Genomic DNA, 15,244 nt, shown 5'->3' on the forward strand with positions numbered 1-15,244 from the left:
TTGCTAGAATCTTAATTAATTTAAACAAAAGTGATTTGAAAAAACAATTTTTATAAGAATTTATAACATTCAAAAATTGTTATGTAACTTTTAATAGTGCTGAAAAGAACTCCCGAATATTCAAAAATTGGGTTCTAAAGAAATCAAGAGTAGTGAAAACTGAAAAGCTACTAGCTCAGCTGTTGGAGGCCTTCCAACTGTGCAAAACCCAAGGTAAAAACGACGTCGTCTTCTCAAACTGGGACGACGCCGTTTTGGGTCAGGACAAAGCTTCACGGACTGAGTGGTATAAGAATTTCAATTAACTTAAACAAAAGTGATTTCAAAAAACAGTTTTTAATACAAAAATTATGAATTTCACTCTTCAATAAATAAAAGTGGAAGGAATCTTGGTATTGCGTTCATATGGTAGAGTCAAACAGATACTATATATATGTGAGTGCTTGGTCTCCTCTGAATTCATAAGAAAAAAACAACAGTTGCAAAGCCTCTCTTCTATTACTTGCAGACCATGGCAGGATGGTCCTTTCAACACCTTCTTAGCTTTCTTCTGCTTTTGCTGCTATGTGCCAAACCTGGCCTGGGGAATCTTACTGGGTGCATAGAGAGGGAAAGACAAGCTCTCCTTCACTTCAAACGTGGCCTTGTCGATGAATTTGGCCTTCTTTCCTCTTGGGGAGACGACAACAGAGATTGTTGCCAATGGAGCGGAGTCCAGTGTAGTAACCAGTCTGGTCACATCATCATGCTTCATCTTCCTGCCCCACCAAATGAAGACTATGCTCAATATGATGGTTACCAGTCTCTAAGAGGTGAGATAAGTCCTTGGCTGCTTGAATTGGAGCACTTGACTCATTTGGATCTCAGCTATAATGATTTTGAAGGGAGGCATATACCTCCATTCCTTGGTTCCCTCAGCAGAATGCAGTACCTCGATCTCTCTCAGGCCAATCTCGCTCAAACTGTTCCCACTCAATTGGGGAATCTTTCCAACTTGCTTTCCCTTGATCTCAGCGATAATTATTATTTGAATTTTGGGAACCTTGAGTGGCTTTCTCGTCTTTCTTCTTTAAGACGCCTTGACCTGAGTTCTGTCGACCTTAGTAAAGCCATCCACTGGTCCCAAGCAATTAATAAACTCCCTTCTCTCATTCACTTGGATTTACAAAATTGTGGTCTCCCTCCCATCCCTCCACTCACCATTCCGTCTCTTTCCCATGGGAATTCCTCTGTCCCTCTTGTTTTCCTTGATCTCTCTTCGAACCCTCTCACTTCTTCAATATACCCATGGCTGCTCAACTTTAGTACCACCCTCCTTCATCTTGATCTCTCTCTCAGTGGTTTAAATGATTCAATTCCGGAATATTTAGGGAATATGAGTTCCCTTGAATATCTTGATCTCCAATGGAATGACCTTCATGATGAAATTCCGGATACAATTGGAGACATGGGTTCACTTGTGTATCTTGATCTCTCTTGCAATCAACTGCAGGGCTTCATTCCAGATACAATTGGGAAGATGGTTTTACTTTCACATCTTGATCTCTCTCTCAATCAACTGCAGGGCTCCATTCCAGACACAGTTGGGAACATGGTTTCTCTTAAAAACCTCTATCTCTCTCAGAATCATCTTCAAGGTGAGATTCCAAAATCCTTGAGTAATTTATGTAACTTACAAGAATTAGAGTTGGATAGAAACAATCTCTCTGGACAGCTTGCACCAGACTTTGTGGCCTGTGCAAATGACACATTAGAGACTCTGTTTTTATCGGATAACCAGTTCAGTGGATCAGTTCCTGCTCTCATTGGATTTTCATCCTTGAGAGAGTTACATCTTGACTTTAATCAACTAAATGGAACTTTACCTGAAAGTGTTGGACAGCTGGCCAAACTTGAATCCTTGGATATTGCCTCAAATTCATTGCAAGGCACTATCTCTGAAGCCCATCTCTTTAATATGTCCCGGTTGTCCTATTTAAACTTATCTTCCAACTCTCTCACTTTCAACATGAGCTTGGAGTGGGTTCCTCCATTTCAACTGTATTCTCTACGATTAGCCTTCTGCAAATTGGGACCTCGTTTTCCTAGTTGGCTTCGTACTCAAAACTTATTGAGAGAGCTTGATATCTCCAATTCTGAAATTTCAGATGCCCTCCCAGACTGGTTTTGGAATGTAACCATCTCAACTGTCACAACCTTGAGTATTTCCAACAATCGGATCAAAGGGACCTTACCCAATTTATCATCAAAATTTGATCGTTTTTCTAACATAGATATGAGCTCAAACTATTTTGAGGGTTCAATACCACAACTTCCTTATGATGTGCGATGGTTGGATCTCTCCAATAACAAGTTATCGGGGTCCATTTCTTTATTATGTACAGTTGGTACTGAGTTACTTCTACTTGACCTCTCAAACAACTCGTTGTCGGGAGGGCTGCCCAATTGTTGGGCGCAGTGGGAAAGCTTGGTAGTTCTTAATTTGGAAAATAACAGATTTTCTGGGCAAATTCCAAATTCATTTGGTTCCTTGCGATCAATTCAAACACTACATTTGCGCAACAACAATTTGACTGGAGAATTGCCTTTATCTTTTAAGAATTGTACAAGTTTGAGGTTCATTGATTTGGCAAAAAATAGGTTATCAGGAAAAATACCAGAATGGATTGGAGGAAGCCTCCCAAATCTGACTGTTCTAAACCTAGGATCTAATAGATTCAGTGGAGGTATATGTCCAGAGCTATGCCAATTGAAAAATATTCAAATATTGGACCTCTCTAGCAACAATATGTTAGGTGTTGTACCGAGATGTGTTGGTGGTTTCACTGCCATGACTAAGAAAGGGAGCTTGGTCATTGTTCATAATTATTCATTTGCAGTCTTCGCTGGTAAGTTGCCGCAATCACTTAGGAATGCTTCTTATGTTGATAGGGCATTGGTTAAATGGAAAGGAAGAGAATTTGAATATAAAAGTACCCTTGGGCTTGTAAAGAGTATTGATTTTTCAAGCAACAAACTATCGGGGGAAATTCCAGAAGAAGTAATTGATCTTGTAGAATTAGTTTCATTAAACTTATCAAGGAACAATTTGACGAGACTGATCCCTACAAGAATTGGTCAATTGAAATCATTGGAGGTTCTTGATTTGTCTCAAAATCAACTCTTTGGTGAAATTCCAGCTAGCCTTGTTGAAATAAGTGATCTAAGTGTCTTAGATCTCTCTGACAACAACTTGTCTGGTCAAATTCCACAAGGTACTCAACTTCAAAGCTTCAATATTGATTCCTACAAGGGAAATCCTGCACTCTGTGGATTGCCTCTTCTGAAAAAGTGTTTTGAAGATAAAATAAAGCAAGATTCTCCTACTCATAACATTGAAGACAAAATTCAGCAAGATGGAAATGACATGTGGTTTTATGTTAGCGTTGCTCTTGGATTCATTGTTGGATTTTGGGGAGTGTGTGGAACTTTACTACTCAACAACTCATGGAGATATGCCTATTTCCAATTCTTGAATAAAATAAAAGATTGGCTCTACGTGATTATAGCAATAAATATGGCTAGATTACAAAGGAGTCTTCAAAGCTAAATGGTACAATTCTCTCCCTCTCTCACTCTCTTTCATTTGTACTTGTTTTTTCAGGCTAACAATTGTCAAAGAAAAGTAGGCCTTTACATATCCTTGGGATATACTTTATAAATCACGAATGCTAATGCAAATTTTCTTTGCATGCAACTAATTGAAGGGATTTTTTCAAATTGATGAACACTGATTTTTACTTTGTGTTAATTGCAGGACTGCAACTCTTGTTCTTGCCATATTAGCATGGTTAAATACAAATCGTTGAGTCCTTCCTTCTATGTTATATCTTGGGATGTAATAGGTTTCTTGTTTTATTTTGAGGATTACTTATGTACTTTAGATGTGTATTTTATATTTTATTCAGAAATTTGTGTGACATATTATCTCTTTTCTTCCTTACACAATGCTTTTATTTGGTATTTGGATACTTTATGATTCATCCAAACAATATTATAGAAGGATATCAAAGGTATATTAGAGTCCAACTTTCTAATTTTAAAAATATTTCTTTAGCTCTAAAACTAATTTGTATTCATTAAAATTAAAACAAAATAAAGGATAATGCCATTTGGTTATGTATGACATAAGTTTTCAACCAATTATTAATAATCAAATCATAATTTCAACACTAAAGAAAAAAGAAATTTTAATCGCAAGTTATTAATGATTTGTTTCTCTCTTTCTAAAAAAACTAAATTACTCTAATAAATGGGAAACTCTTTCTTTCTTATCATCAAAGCTTTTTCACTTGAAGTTGTCTCACATGTAGATAATTTTTGTGGAATATTTTGTTTTCATCCATTTTTTGCTTATCTCAAGTTAACTTCATTTTCTTCTTAGTGGTTGATTTTAGGGAGAATTGTGTTTTGGGCCTAGTTAGGCCAAAAAATTAATATTTGGTCCATATAACTTTCATAATTGATGGAAATGATATAAGATGTTAAAAGACTAATATATCATTCAAATTTCTATATATTACCTTTTAAGGATATAAAACAGTGATGGACAAAAATACCCAATAACCTTTCACATAAGCTTTTTTTTTGTTTTTATTACACCATCATTCATGCAACCATAATAATTCTATTTTAATAATTTGGATTTTTCATTGTTTTTAAATTTTTATAAATAATTGAAAATCAGCATTATTTTCTATTTTAAATTATAAATAAAGAAAAATTATATTCAAAAACTATTTTAAAAAATACTTTCTAAAAAAATGGTAATATGATTTATATTTTTTACATTTTCTTTTTGAAAAAACATTTAATTAAAAAATGAAAACTATTTTTAAAAATAAAAATTGAAAACCTTGTTTAGTACTATTTTTTATATGAAAATAATAAAAAGAATTAAATTTCATTCATTGATTATCCGTTTTTATTTTTTTCCATTAGTTATTTTAATAATAAAAAAATATAGTATGTTTACAATTAAACCAAGAAATTGATCAATTACATGTTTTTTGTGGGACTATCTTTTACATGAAAAATAATTAAATAACTAAATTATATATATTTATTACTCTTTTTAATTTTATTTTCTTTATTTATTTTTTTTTTCTAATAGAAAATTTTAATATATCCATAATTAACAAAGTAATAAATCAATTGTGCACATTAAAATAATTAATTTCTAATTTAAATAAATAAAATGAAATAAGTAAATAAATTTGAGCTTATTTCTATTTTTTTAACATATCTTATATCAATATTTTTTATGATTAAATATATATATATATATATATATATATATATATATATATATATATATATATATATATATATATATATATATATATTTCTTTAATTCCAAAAATAAAATAAAATAAATAAATAAATTTGGTATTTTCCAATTGATCTTATATTCATATTTCTTATGGTTAAATAATTTTTTTATTATTTTTTCTTTATTTCCAAAAATAAAAGGAAATAAATAAATAAACTTGACTTAAATAATAGTTTTTAAGTAATTTCTTTGTCTTATTTTTAATTATATTTTGCATTGAAAATAAAATAAAATAACGTTTTATTTGAATCATTGTACAAGGTATTTACACTTAGTGTACATGACAAATATACTAATTGTACAAGGGTGTACAAGACTTATTTGTGAAGGATTTTAAGTGATTTTGAAAAACTTGTTTGTTTATTTCCCCTAACTGAGGATAAATGACATTCTTTACACACATTGGTTAAACATACATTCATCTAATGTACTTTATCTAACTTATATATGATCATTTGAATAGGTACCTCACTTATGATGATTGTAAAACAAAATCATACAACAATTTTTTCTTCCTTTTTAAAACCAAACCAATGCAAACATGGTTAACCGACCTATTGTCAGATATTCATGAGATGATGTATGAAATTTGAGTTATTGTACAATGATATTACACTAAAAGACAAATTTACTAATTGTACAAGGGTGTACAAGACTACTTTTTGTTAAGGATTTCAAGTGATTTTGAAAAACTTTCCCATTTTTTTCTACTCAAAGATTTTTTCCTCACTCAAATTCTCAAGAATTGTTTCGAATTTTATTTTAAAATTTCATCATCAAATTTTTGTAATTGCATATTTTGTTTTTGTAGTTTTAGCAATGTTCTTTCTTTCCACTATTTTTTTTTTTTTTTTTTGAAATTTCATCCAAATGAATCTATATTTAAAATTATAATTATATTTATCAAAATTTTTACTAAGATGATCTTTAATTTTTTTAATATATTTATACTCATTTATTTAAAAAATGAAAAACTAATTTTTTTTTTTTTTTTGTAAACATGTTCTATTACCTTTCAAGTAAAAAATTAGATAAGTTTGAAAGTCAATAAAAAAAATTAAATACCACTTTTAATAATTTTTAGATAAAATTTTATATAATATATTTTCTTTGAAATTTAATTTATAAAGTTTCACTAAAAAATTGTATTGACAATTTTCTTGTTGTGAATCAAAATACTTTGCATTAGCCTATCTAGATAAGAAAAATTATTAATATAATATTAGAACTTCATATCTTAGTTATTTTTTTCAATAAATTTATCTTTTTAAAAATTTTAAAATAAAAATTTAAAAGCTAAAATGATATATATATATATATATATATATAAAGTGAAGTGATAGTCAATTTTTAAATTTTTTAAAATATGGTTAATGTAGAAAATATAAAAAATAATTAAAAATAAGAGAAAAATATAAATGAAAGGGTAATATAAATTTAAAATAAAAAATGAAAAATGAAACTAAAAGATAAATACAAAAAGATAAAAAAATATTTGGATGAAAAATCCCAAAATTTTTATCATTGCTTATAATAAGAGTAAAAAAATTCAATAACTTTAAAAATGAAAAACAAAAAAATATTATTGCTTTTTATTTGACATAAAATAGAAATATAGATTGGAAGAAAAAGAAAAAAAAAAAAGTTAAAAATGAGTAATACTTAATAGGGAATAGAAAAGGGAAAAAAAACATAAAAAAAATTGAAATTTACACTCACTTGTGTCTATGTAAGGATTAAGGGTATTTTAGGGATTAATGAAGGATAATATCATTCATCTTAATTTTGATACTTTGTTTGGTTCTTGGGCTTAAATATATATAATATATGGACCAAATGTTAATTTTTGGGCCCAATTGTACCCAAAACACAATTCTCCCTTGATTTTATAGGATATTAAGTCTAACTTCTTTTCTTAATAAAAGGCTTTTTCTAAGCAATTAAAAAAAAACCATTATTATTTTCTCTATTTTAACATAATCCAATTATAGGATACCTAAAATATGATTGAAAAATATACAACAAGAGAGAATAATTATATTTTAATTATGCTCGATAAGTAATATCAAATATTTGATTTACTTATTAGAAAGTAGTATTGATCTCCAACATCATGAGATTAACATCCCAATGATCTTTTTTTATTTGTTAAAAATTCTTATCTTTCAAGGTACATTACAAAATTCCTTAAACACTTTAGCCCAATGATCTCAAATTTTTTATTTGTTAACTTTGGTCAGACAGCCTTTGAGAAGTCTACATATTCCTGGTATCCATCACCATTTTGTTGGCGTGTTGGAGAAGTATTGCATTGGACCAGGATGAGATGGTAAGAGACTTCCAGCTTCGGAGCAATACCTTTGCTTTCTTGCTGAGTACCAAAGCTGGGACTGGAAATCTGATCAGTAAAAAGAATAGTGAGCATTTCGGGTTGAATGAGGGTCCTTCGAGAGTCTACGGATGATGGCTACTTGATTTTGGAGTTGGGGAACGAATTTTCTCACTACCGATGATATGAGTGTCATACTAGTTGCAAAACTGAAGAGAAGATTGGGATGTGAAATGTGGGCAAAATTACATTTGACTGGCATGCATGTTGACAAGGGTATCAAGTTCCACTGGAGATCAGGTAGAGGCAATGGCCTTTCTAGGGGGTTTAAGACATAAAATGTGCTTTAATGGCATGAGAATTTCTGGGTCCCTTTCATCTAGTACTGTTTATTTGTTAATTTGGAGACCCTTTTTTGGTTTTGTTGAGGGTTCTGAGTTGAAGCTGGCCTGTGTTCATGTGCAAAGCTATCTTATATTTGTTTTGTTGGTAGAATGTTAAAATCATTAAGAGTGACAGTTTACGCAGAGCCACATTGTTCAGAAAGGAGAAGTGGTTTTGAAGGAATCAATCCCATGAAGTAGTTGCCTCCAACAAAGATTTGGGCATTTTGCATGAATATAGAGTGGTGATAATTGAAGGAGTCTGGGGCTCTGAGCATTGACACTTGAAGAATGGCTTCAACAGGGCCACCAGGCTTTAAAGAGATTGAATTCCTCGTTAACAAAAGAGGGAAACCAGCTGATTATCACCCATCTTGGTACTGGAAATGAAATGGGCCGTTCCTGTGCCTACACGTCTTATAAAGGGAAAACCATATTGTTTGACTCTGGAATTCTTCCCACATACACAGGCACGGTTGCTTTGCCATACTTTGACGAGATTGATCTTTCAACCATTGATGTCCTTTTGGTGATACCCTTTCACTTGGATCATGCTGCATTCCATATTACCTGGGAGAAGACATTTCTGTGCATTCAGACAGTAACATGAAAGCTCAGTTCCTGAAACAACACTTGTAGCTGCAATTAATCAAGCTCTTTCCCACCCGAGCCCTTGGTACATGTGAATTCTTCTGCATGGCCAACCAAAGTTTCTACAAAGCTCCCCATCAAAATCCTTCCTCTATCCAATCCAAATCCGACAGTGTTCTTGTTTATAATAGTGAAATATTTGGAGGAATTCATGTTGGCAGCAACTATAGATGCTCAGAACTCAATCTGGACACAACTATATTACTCATAAACCTATTGCTAAGAAAGTAATAATGGAATACTGAAGATGGCTTGCCAACCTCTGATAAGCAACTTCTGGTAATCATAAAGAAGATGGGGACATGGGATGGTTCGATCAGTTTTGACATCATTTATAGTTACCAAAAACTGCTTTACAGTTAATAGGGCTCATCCTTCACTTATGGAGACCGATGATTGGAATTCAAAGCAAGACAAAAAAATAAATTTTAAGGATGTTCGATGGCCGTCAGTCTCTTGGAAATCTCATCGTGTTTGCTCTATTGAAGGACAGAATAGAAAGGAAGTCCAGGTGGTAAATAAGCAAATAAATCTGGTTTATGTAGTTTGTTGATGATTGGCATGAAAGCACCATATTGCAGAATTGAAAGTGATGCTCAGGAGGGAACTAAGAGTTTGGCCTTCTGGTTTGCGCTTGGAGGAGAACAGAATTATACACACAAGGAAATGGCCCAGGAGACTGTTAAGGATCAACACTTATTCACATCCTCATTCAGTTTGGTCTTCAAAACGCCTTGCTCGGCACCACTCGGCTCCACTCTATACGAAATTTGGGAATGATAGTAAAGATGTTTCAAAAGGCATTGAGTGTGTACAACATATAGTCCTGCTGCGGATTGCTCTCTTTAAAAGTGCCGAGATGAAAAGGTTATTGATTTCATTAATGGCATTTCCACTGGACAAACCAGATTCCTTTGATCCTATTTTGGTAAATTAATTCAATCAGTTTTAACTACATTAATAGCAGCCAGTCGATTGCTTCTTTGTGGCTAATAAGACTCCCACTTCACCTGAGGAGACTGGTGATGGAAATTCAAAGCAGGACGGAAAGGAAGAAATTAATCTTTCATGGGTTTACAGTCCCTGACCTGGTTATCAGGGGACGTTATCCTCTGTTTTATTTCTTTTCACAGAGCACCCACTTGCCCATTCCCTGATCGTGAGTGTTATTCCTCTTCCTCGGGATGTCTCATAAAGGCCCTTCAGTCTATGGCGTTGAAGACGACATTCTCAGTTTGGAGAGACTCCCAATTTGCTGATTGTAGTTATGAGTTTCACTACATTCAACATACTTATTCCGGAGTTAGGAATGTAAGAGATAAGAGCTTATTTCAGACTATTTATTCATGTTTTGTTTAAGATTTTTAAAAGAAAAACGAATGTGTGGCAAGTGAACCGCTTGAATATCTCCCTCAACACCAATCAGGGAGTTCGACATTCCTCAAAACCTCTCTCAATCAGGCCTCCCGACAATCTGAGTTCACAACTACATTATCTCAGTTTGCAGTAAACAAGGAATTTACCATCCATAGACAAATAAACCAACGGCTGGCATGTGCCTCTTCAAGTAGTCTAGGCTCTGCATTGAACCATTCCACACTTGGAACTTTTGAGAAATCAATAGTTGAGCAATCCCATTCAAATGACTTTAAAGCACTTGAGCTTATTCTTATCATGAAAAAGATGAAACAAAGAGAAATTTAGTTTGCTCTCAACTGCAATCCATATCTTCTGGAAAGGATGAAATTCATTATGGCCATCTCGAAAGCATATTTCAAGGCTGAGAAATTCACGAGTCAATTAGGAAACACAGGGCATGTCAAGATGCTACCGCCATTTGCGTTTTCTTGCTTTAACATGGGAACAAACAGAAACTGATGTAACAGTTCAAGATGAATCAGAAAAGATAGTCTCGAAAGCATCAAGTTAACGATTTCCAATTCATTCCTTAAAGTTTTCCCAAATGGGGGGGCAGAGTTCAGACCATGAAGTGTAGGAGAAATTGGTTGGATACATATCTAACAACAAGACACGTTTCTAAGGCATATAATCAATATTCCAGATTCTGATTTTCATGATTTTGATATCGACGAAACTGAGAGTTCCTTTGGGGATGACCAATTTTAGTCTGCATATGATAATAAATGATGAGAGAAGCCTCCTCAATGTAAGCAGCTCAGGGCCTTCTAAGCTATTTCCCTATGTATATTCCAGCAGATAAGGACGAAATTAATATCAGGACTTATGTCTATGGAGATGTGGAGCTTGTCGAAATTGCAGTTCAGCTTTCAAAACGTTTGTTCTAATAGGATGCTTCCAAAGATCCATGAAGCTGGAAATTTGAGACAACAACTCTTTTGCTGTTAACATTTGGAACCAAATCGTAACAGATATTGGTATTGAATAACCAAGGAGCACATTGACCATCTTGGAATCATAACTCGAGATGGTGCTCCATGATTCTTAAAGGCTTTTAAGGAAACTAAAGGTTTCGAGGTTGATGGTGTACTGATTGGTCAACTTGTTGGCATATTTCCTACATTTCAGGTACAGCAAAGGTGGCAGTGCCAATGAAGGGCTCATGATCTGATAAGCAATATATCTGAAAGGCATCAGGATCTTCACCCCATTCTGCAAGTGTACATGCACGAGCAACAGGCTTGAGATCATTACCGATCCTTATCCGAAAAGATGCTAGTTAGGCAGCAGTTCTGGAAGGAAAAGAATTCCTACAAGCTCCACAAAATGAGAACCTTATTCTCATGATGATAAAACAACAGTAAAAAAAAATGTTTGACAAGGAATTCATAATGAACAGGGGAACACAAAAGTTGAGTTACAATGTTAAGGCGAATGAGTGGCAGCACAAGAAGTTTGATCCAAAATGAAACTTTACTGCTGCACCACAAGCTGTTGTTGTTGATGAACAAGGATTAAAATATCGAAAATTACAAACATGCAAACGTGTGATGGTTGGTGGGGTAAAAACTCCTATTGTTCCTGGCAATACTACTGCTGATTACTCAGCGTTGACAGCCTATAAAGATCACAGTTCCTATGGAGGTACTTGTAACAGAATAAATGACAACCTTTGGTGTGATCACTGTCAGAGATCCAATCACAGCCATGAAAACTGCTAGAAGCTGAATGGCAGACCACCGAATTTCAGAGATGACCAAGACACTAAGAGGGAACCCAAGGGATATCCAATCACAACCTTTGGTGTGCAAGTCTTTTTTCTACTCATACTCCAGGTTCTGGACACATTAAAGTCAAAATTGCATATGGATCTCTCACTACTGTTGCAGGGGCTGGTACTATAATTTTAGGGCCTCATATAACCCTTTTCAATGTTCTCCATGTCCCAAAATTATCATGTAATTTGTTGTCTAAGGAAGAGCATTGGCAGTGCTAAGGAATATGGAGGGCTCCACAACTTCAAGGAAGACAATACCACGGATGGACAAGTTCTATCAGTTGGTTGTGAATCTTCCTAGAGGACTAAGCAACAAGAAATAGTGTTGTGACACTTTAGGTTAGGTCATCCTAATTTTCAATATTTGAAGCATTTGTTTCCTTCTTTTTTCAATAATAAAGATGTTTTTTAGTGTGATATTTATCAATTTGCTAAACATCAAAGGTCCAATTATCCTTCTCAACCCTATAAAGCATCCAAACCTTATGCAATGATACACACTGCATATGGGGTCCCTCACGTCTACAAAGTCTAATTGGGAAAAGGTGGTTTATCACTTTTATTGATGATCACACGAACTACATGGCTTACCACAAATGTACAAAAACAATTTTGGGGAGATTCCATTCTTACAACTTATTATCTTAGAAATAATATGTCTACCCGAGTTTTCAATTACCAAACACCATTACAAACATTCCTTCAATTATATGCACAAACTCAGTCCATTAACCAACTTTCCCTTAAGGTTTTCGGTTGTAAAGCCTTTGTTCATGTTCTTGACCAAAATCAAACCAAACTAGATCCTACAGCATTAGCCTATGTCTTCCTTGGTTATTCAGCCACACAAAAGGGGTATCGTCATTGCTCTCCTAAAAAACAAAAATACTGTCACTTTGGATGTTACATTTTTTTTAGAACCAACCTTTTTCTCCAAAAATTCACTTTAGGGGCAGAATATAGATAAAGAGAATTTTTGGGAATTATCATTGCTAAGCCTACTACCAGAACAACCACCAAACTTGTTGCCTAACCCGACTATATCACCAAAACAACTATTAAACTAGCCTTCTTACCCACCTGAACAGCCAGGTCACCTCCTTAACCAACTAGTGTTTGAAACTAACAAACCAAAAACAACCGAACCCAACCAGACTTGGGGTGTCAACAACAAAAACAGATTCAAGGCCAGGAGAGATTCACTACAATAACCAAAACTTCATGTCTATTCAAGGAGGAGTAACTCAAGAATAGTAGAAACCAAAATGGACCAATAGTGCTGTCAAGAATCAGAACAAACTGTCCTTCCTGAGGTAAGTGACCTTAATTTGCCTATAGCCATGAGAAAAGGTGTTTGACCATGTACTCAACACCCTCTCACCTCAATTTCAAGCTTTTATTTCCAAACTTTTAGGAGAAGAAGTTCTGGAACATATTTATGAGGCTCTACAAGATCCTCAATGGAGAGAAGCTTTGATAGAGGAAATGAAAGCTTTGGAAAAAAACCGAACTTAGGATTTAGTGGGCAAGCCCAGAGGAAATATATTTGTTGGGTGCAAATGGTGTTTGCTATATTAAATAAAGTTCAGATGGGTTCATTGAAAAGTACAAGGCAAGGTTGGTAACTAAGGGATTTGCACAAACTTATCATATTGACTATCAAGAAACATTTACCCCAATTGCCAAACTTAATATCATAACAGTTCTTTTATCACTTGCTGCAAATCTGGATTGGTGTATTCAATAACTATACATCAAAAATGTTTTTATGAATGGAGACCTAGAAGAAGTGTACATGGAAATGTCTCCTGGATTCGATCAAGGAAGGAAGGTAAGGAAAGTCTACAAGATTAGAAAATCTCTCTATGGGCTGAAACAGTCTTTTTATGCATGGTTCAAGAGATTTACCAATGCCATCATGAGGCATGGATATACATAGGATCAATCTAATCAAACCTTATTTTATCATCACAATGATGGTAAGGTCACTATTCTCATGGTCTATGTGGATGACATTATAGTGATTGGGAAATGATTTAAGGGAGAATGAACAATTAAAAGGGAAGCTGGCTGCTCATTTTGAAACCAAAGATCTAAGACCTCTACATTACTTTCTAGGGATGGAAATGGCAAGGAAAAAGAGTGAAATATCAGTTTCCTAAAGAAAATATATTCCAGATCTCTTGAAGGAAACCGAGATGCTAGGATGTAAACCTTTGGATGCTACAATGGATTCAGTAAAGGAGATTGAAGAATAAAAAGAAAGCACACCTGTCAACACCGAAAGATATCAATGTCTAGTAGGGATGCTAATTTATCTTTCCCACACTAGACCAGACATCGCTTTTGCAATAAGAATTGTGAGTCAATACATGCATGCTCTTTACAAAAAACATATGGAAGCCATGTATAGAATTCCAAAGTATCTTAAAGGATCTATAGGGAAAGGATTATTCTTTAGAAAAAATGAAACAAGAAGCATTGAAGGGTTCACGGATGCTAACTAGGCAAGTACCATAGATGATCAAAGATCAACTTCAGGCTATTGCACCTTTGTGTGGGGTAACTAAGCGACTTAGAGGAATAAGAAGCAAACAATAGTAACTAGAAGTAGTGCAGAGGCGGAATTTCATGCTATTGCTCATGATATGTGTGAACTACCAAGGCTTAAACAACTTCTACGAGAAATTAATGTGAAGGAGGAGATGTCAATGAAGATGTCTTGTGACAATAAGGTGACCATCAACATATCACACAACCCAATTCATCATGATTGAACTAAACACGTGAAAGTTGACAAACATTTTATAAAGGAAAAGGTTGAAGATAGTACAATTTGCATGGTTTATGTACCAACAAAATAAACAACTAGCAAATGTACCCACCAAATCACTATCAAGAAGATCACTCAAGCAACTAGTGGACAAGTTGGGCATGTTCAATTTGTACCACCCAACTTGAGGGGGAGTGTTGGAAGATAATTCAAATAAAATAAAATCATTCTAATTATGGGCAGATTTTGTTTTAAACTAGTAGTTGAATAATCAACTATTAATTGAACGTTATTTGACTTTTTTCATTTTGAATAAATGTTGCTAATTAATAGCAATAAAATCTTAGGAGATATGATAGAATTAAGGTTTGTTTCACGTTCTGCCTCGTATAAATTAGAGCTTGTACCTCTAATTTATTTTTAATAAGAATTTGGTGAATGCTGTTTTTTTCTCTTAATCGATGACAAAACCATCAAAAGACACTAATACTTCATTATTAGCACAGAGAGGTAATTTTTTCCTCAGCCCTTGGTAGTTACA

General features: G+C 33.8%; 1 protein-coding gene across 2 annotated transcripts; it reads left to right on the top strand.

The window, feature by feature from the left end:
• The first annotated feature begins 484 nt into the window (after positions 1-484).
• Positions 485-3,982, top strand: LOC117932992 (receptor-like protein EIX1). 2 transcript variants are annotated; one of them, XM_034854338.1, is made up of 3 exons: positions 485-1,319; positions 1,392-3,592; positions 3,797-3,982. In XM_034854338.1, the coding sequence occupies exons 1-2, from the start codon at positions 512-514 to the stop codon at positions 3,587-3,589; spliced, it is 3,006 nt and encodes a 1,001-aa protein (XP_034710229.1). In that variant the 5' UTR covers positions 485-511; the 3' UTR covers positions 3,590-3,592; positions 3,797-3,982. The 2 variants fall into 2 exon arrangements, with proteins under 2 accessions (XP_034710229.1, XP_034710227.1); XM_034854336.1 differs by having other exon boundaries at positions 485-3,592.
• The last annotated feature ends 11,262 nt before the right edge of the window (positions 3,983-15,244 follow it).

The sequence above is a fragment of the Vitis riparia genome, chromosome 16 (assembly GCF_004353265.1).
Source record: "Vitis riparia cultivar Riparia Gloire de Montpellier isolate 1030 chromosome 16, EGFV_Vit.rip_1.0, whole genome shotgun sequence".
In the NCBI taxonomy this organism is placed as follows: domain Eukaryota; kingdom Viridiplantae; phylum Streptophyta; class Magnoliopsida; order Vitales; family Vitaceae; genus Vitis; species Vitis riparia.

Coding starts and splice junctions, on each gene's coding strand:
- LOC117932992 (XM_034854336.1), top strand. CDS start 512: ATGGCAGGATGGTCCTTTCAACACCTTCTTAGCTTTCTTCTGCTTTTG.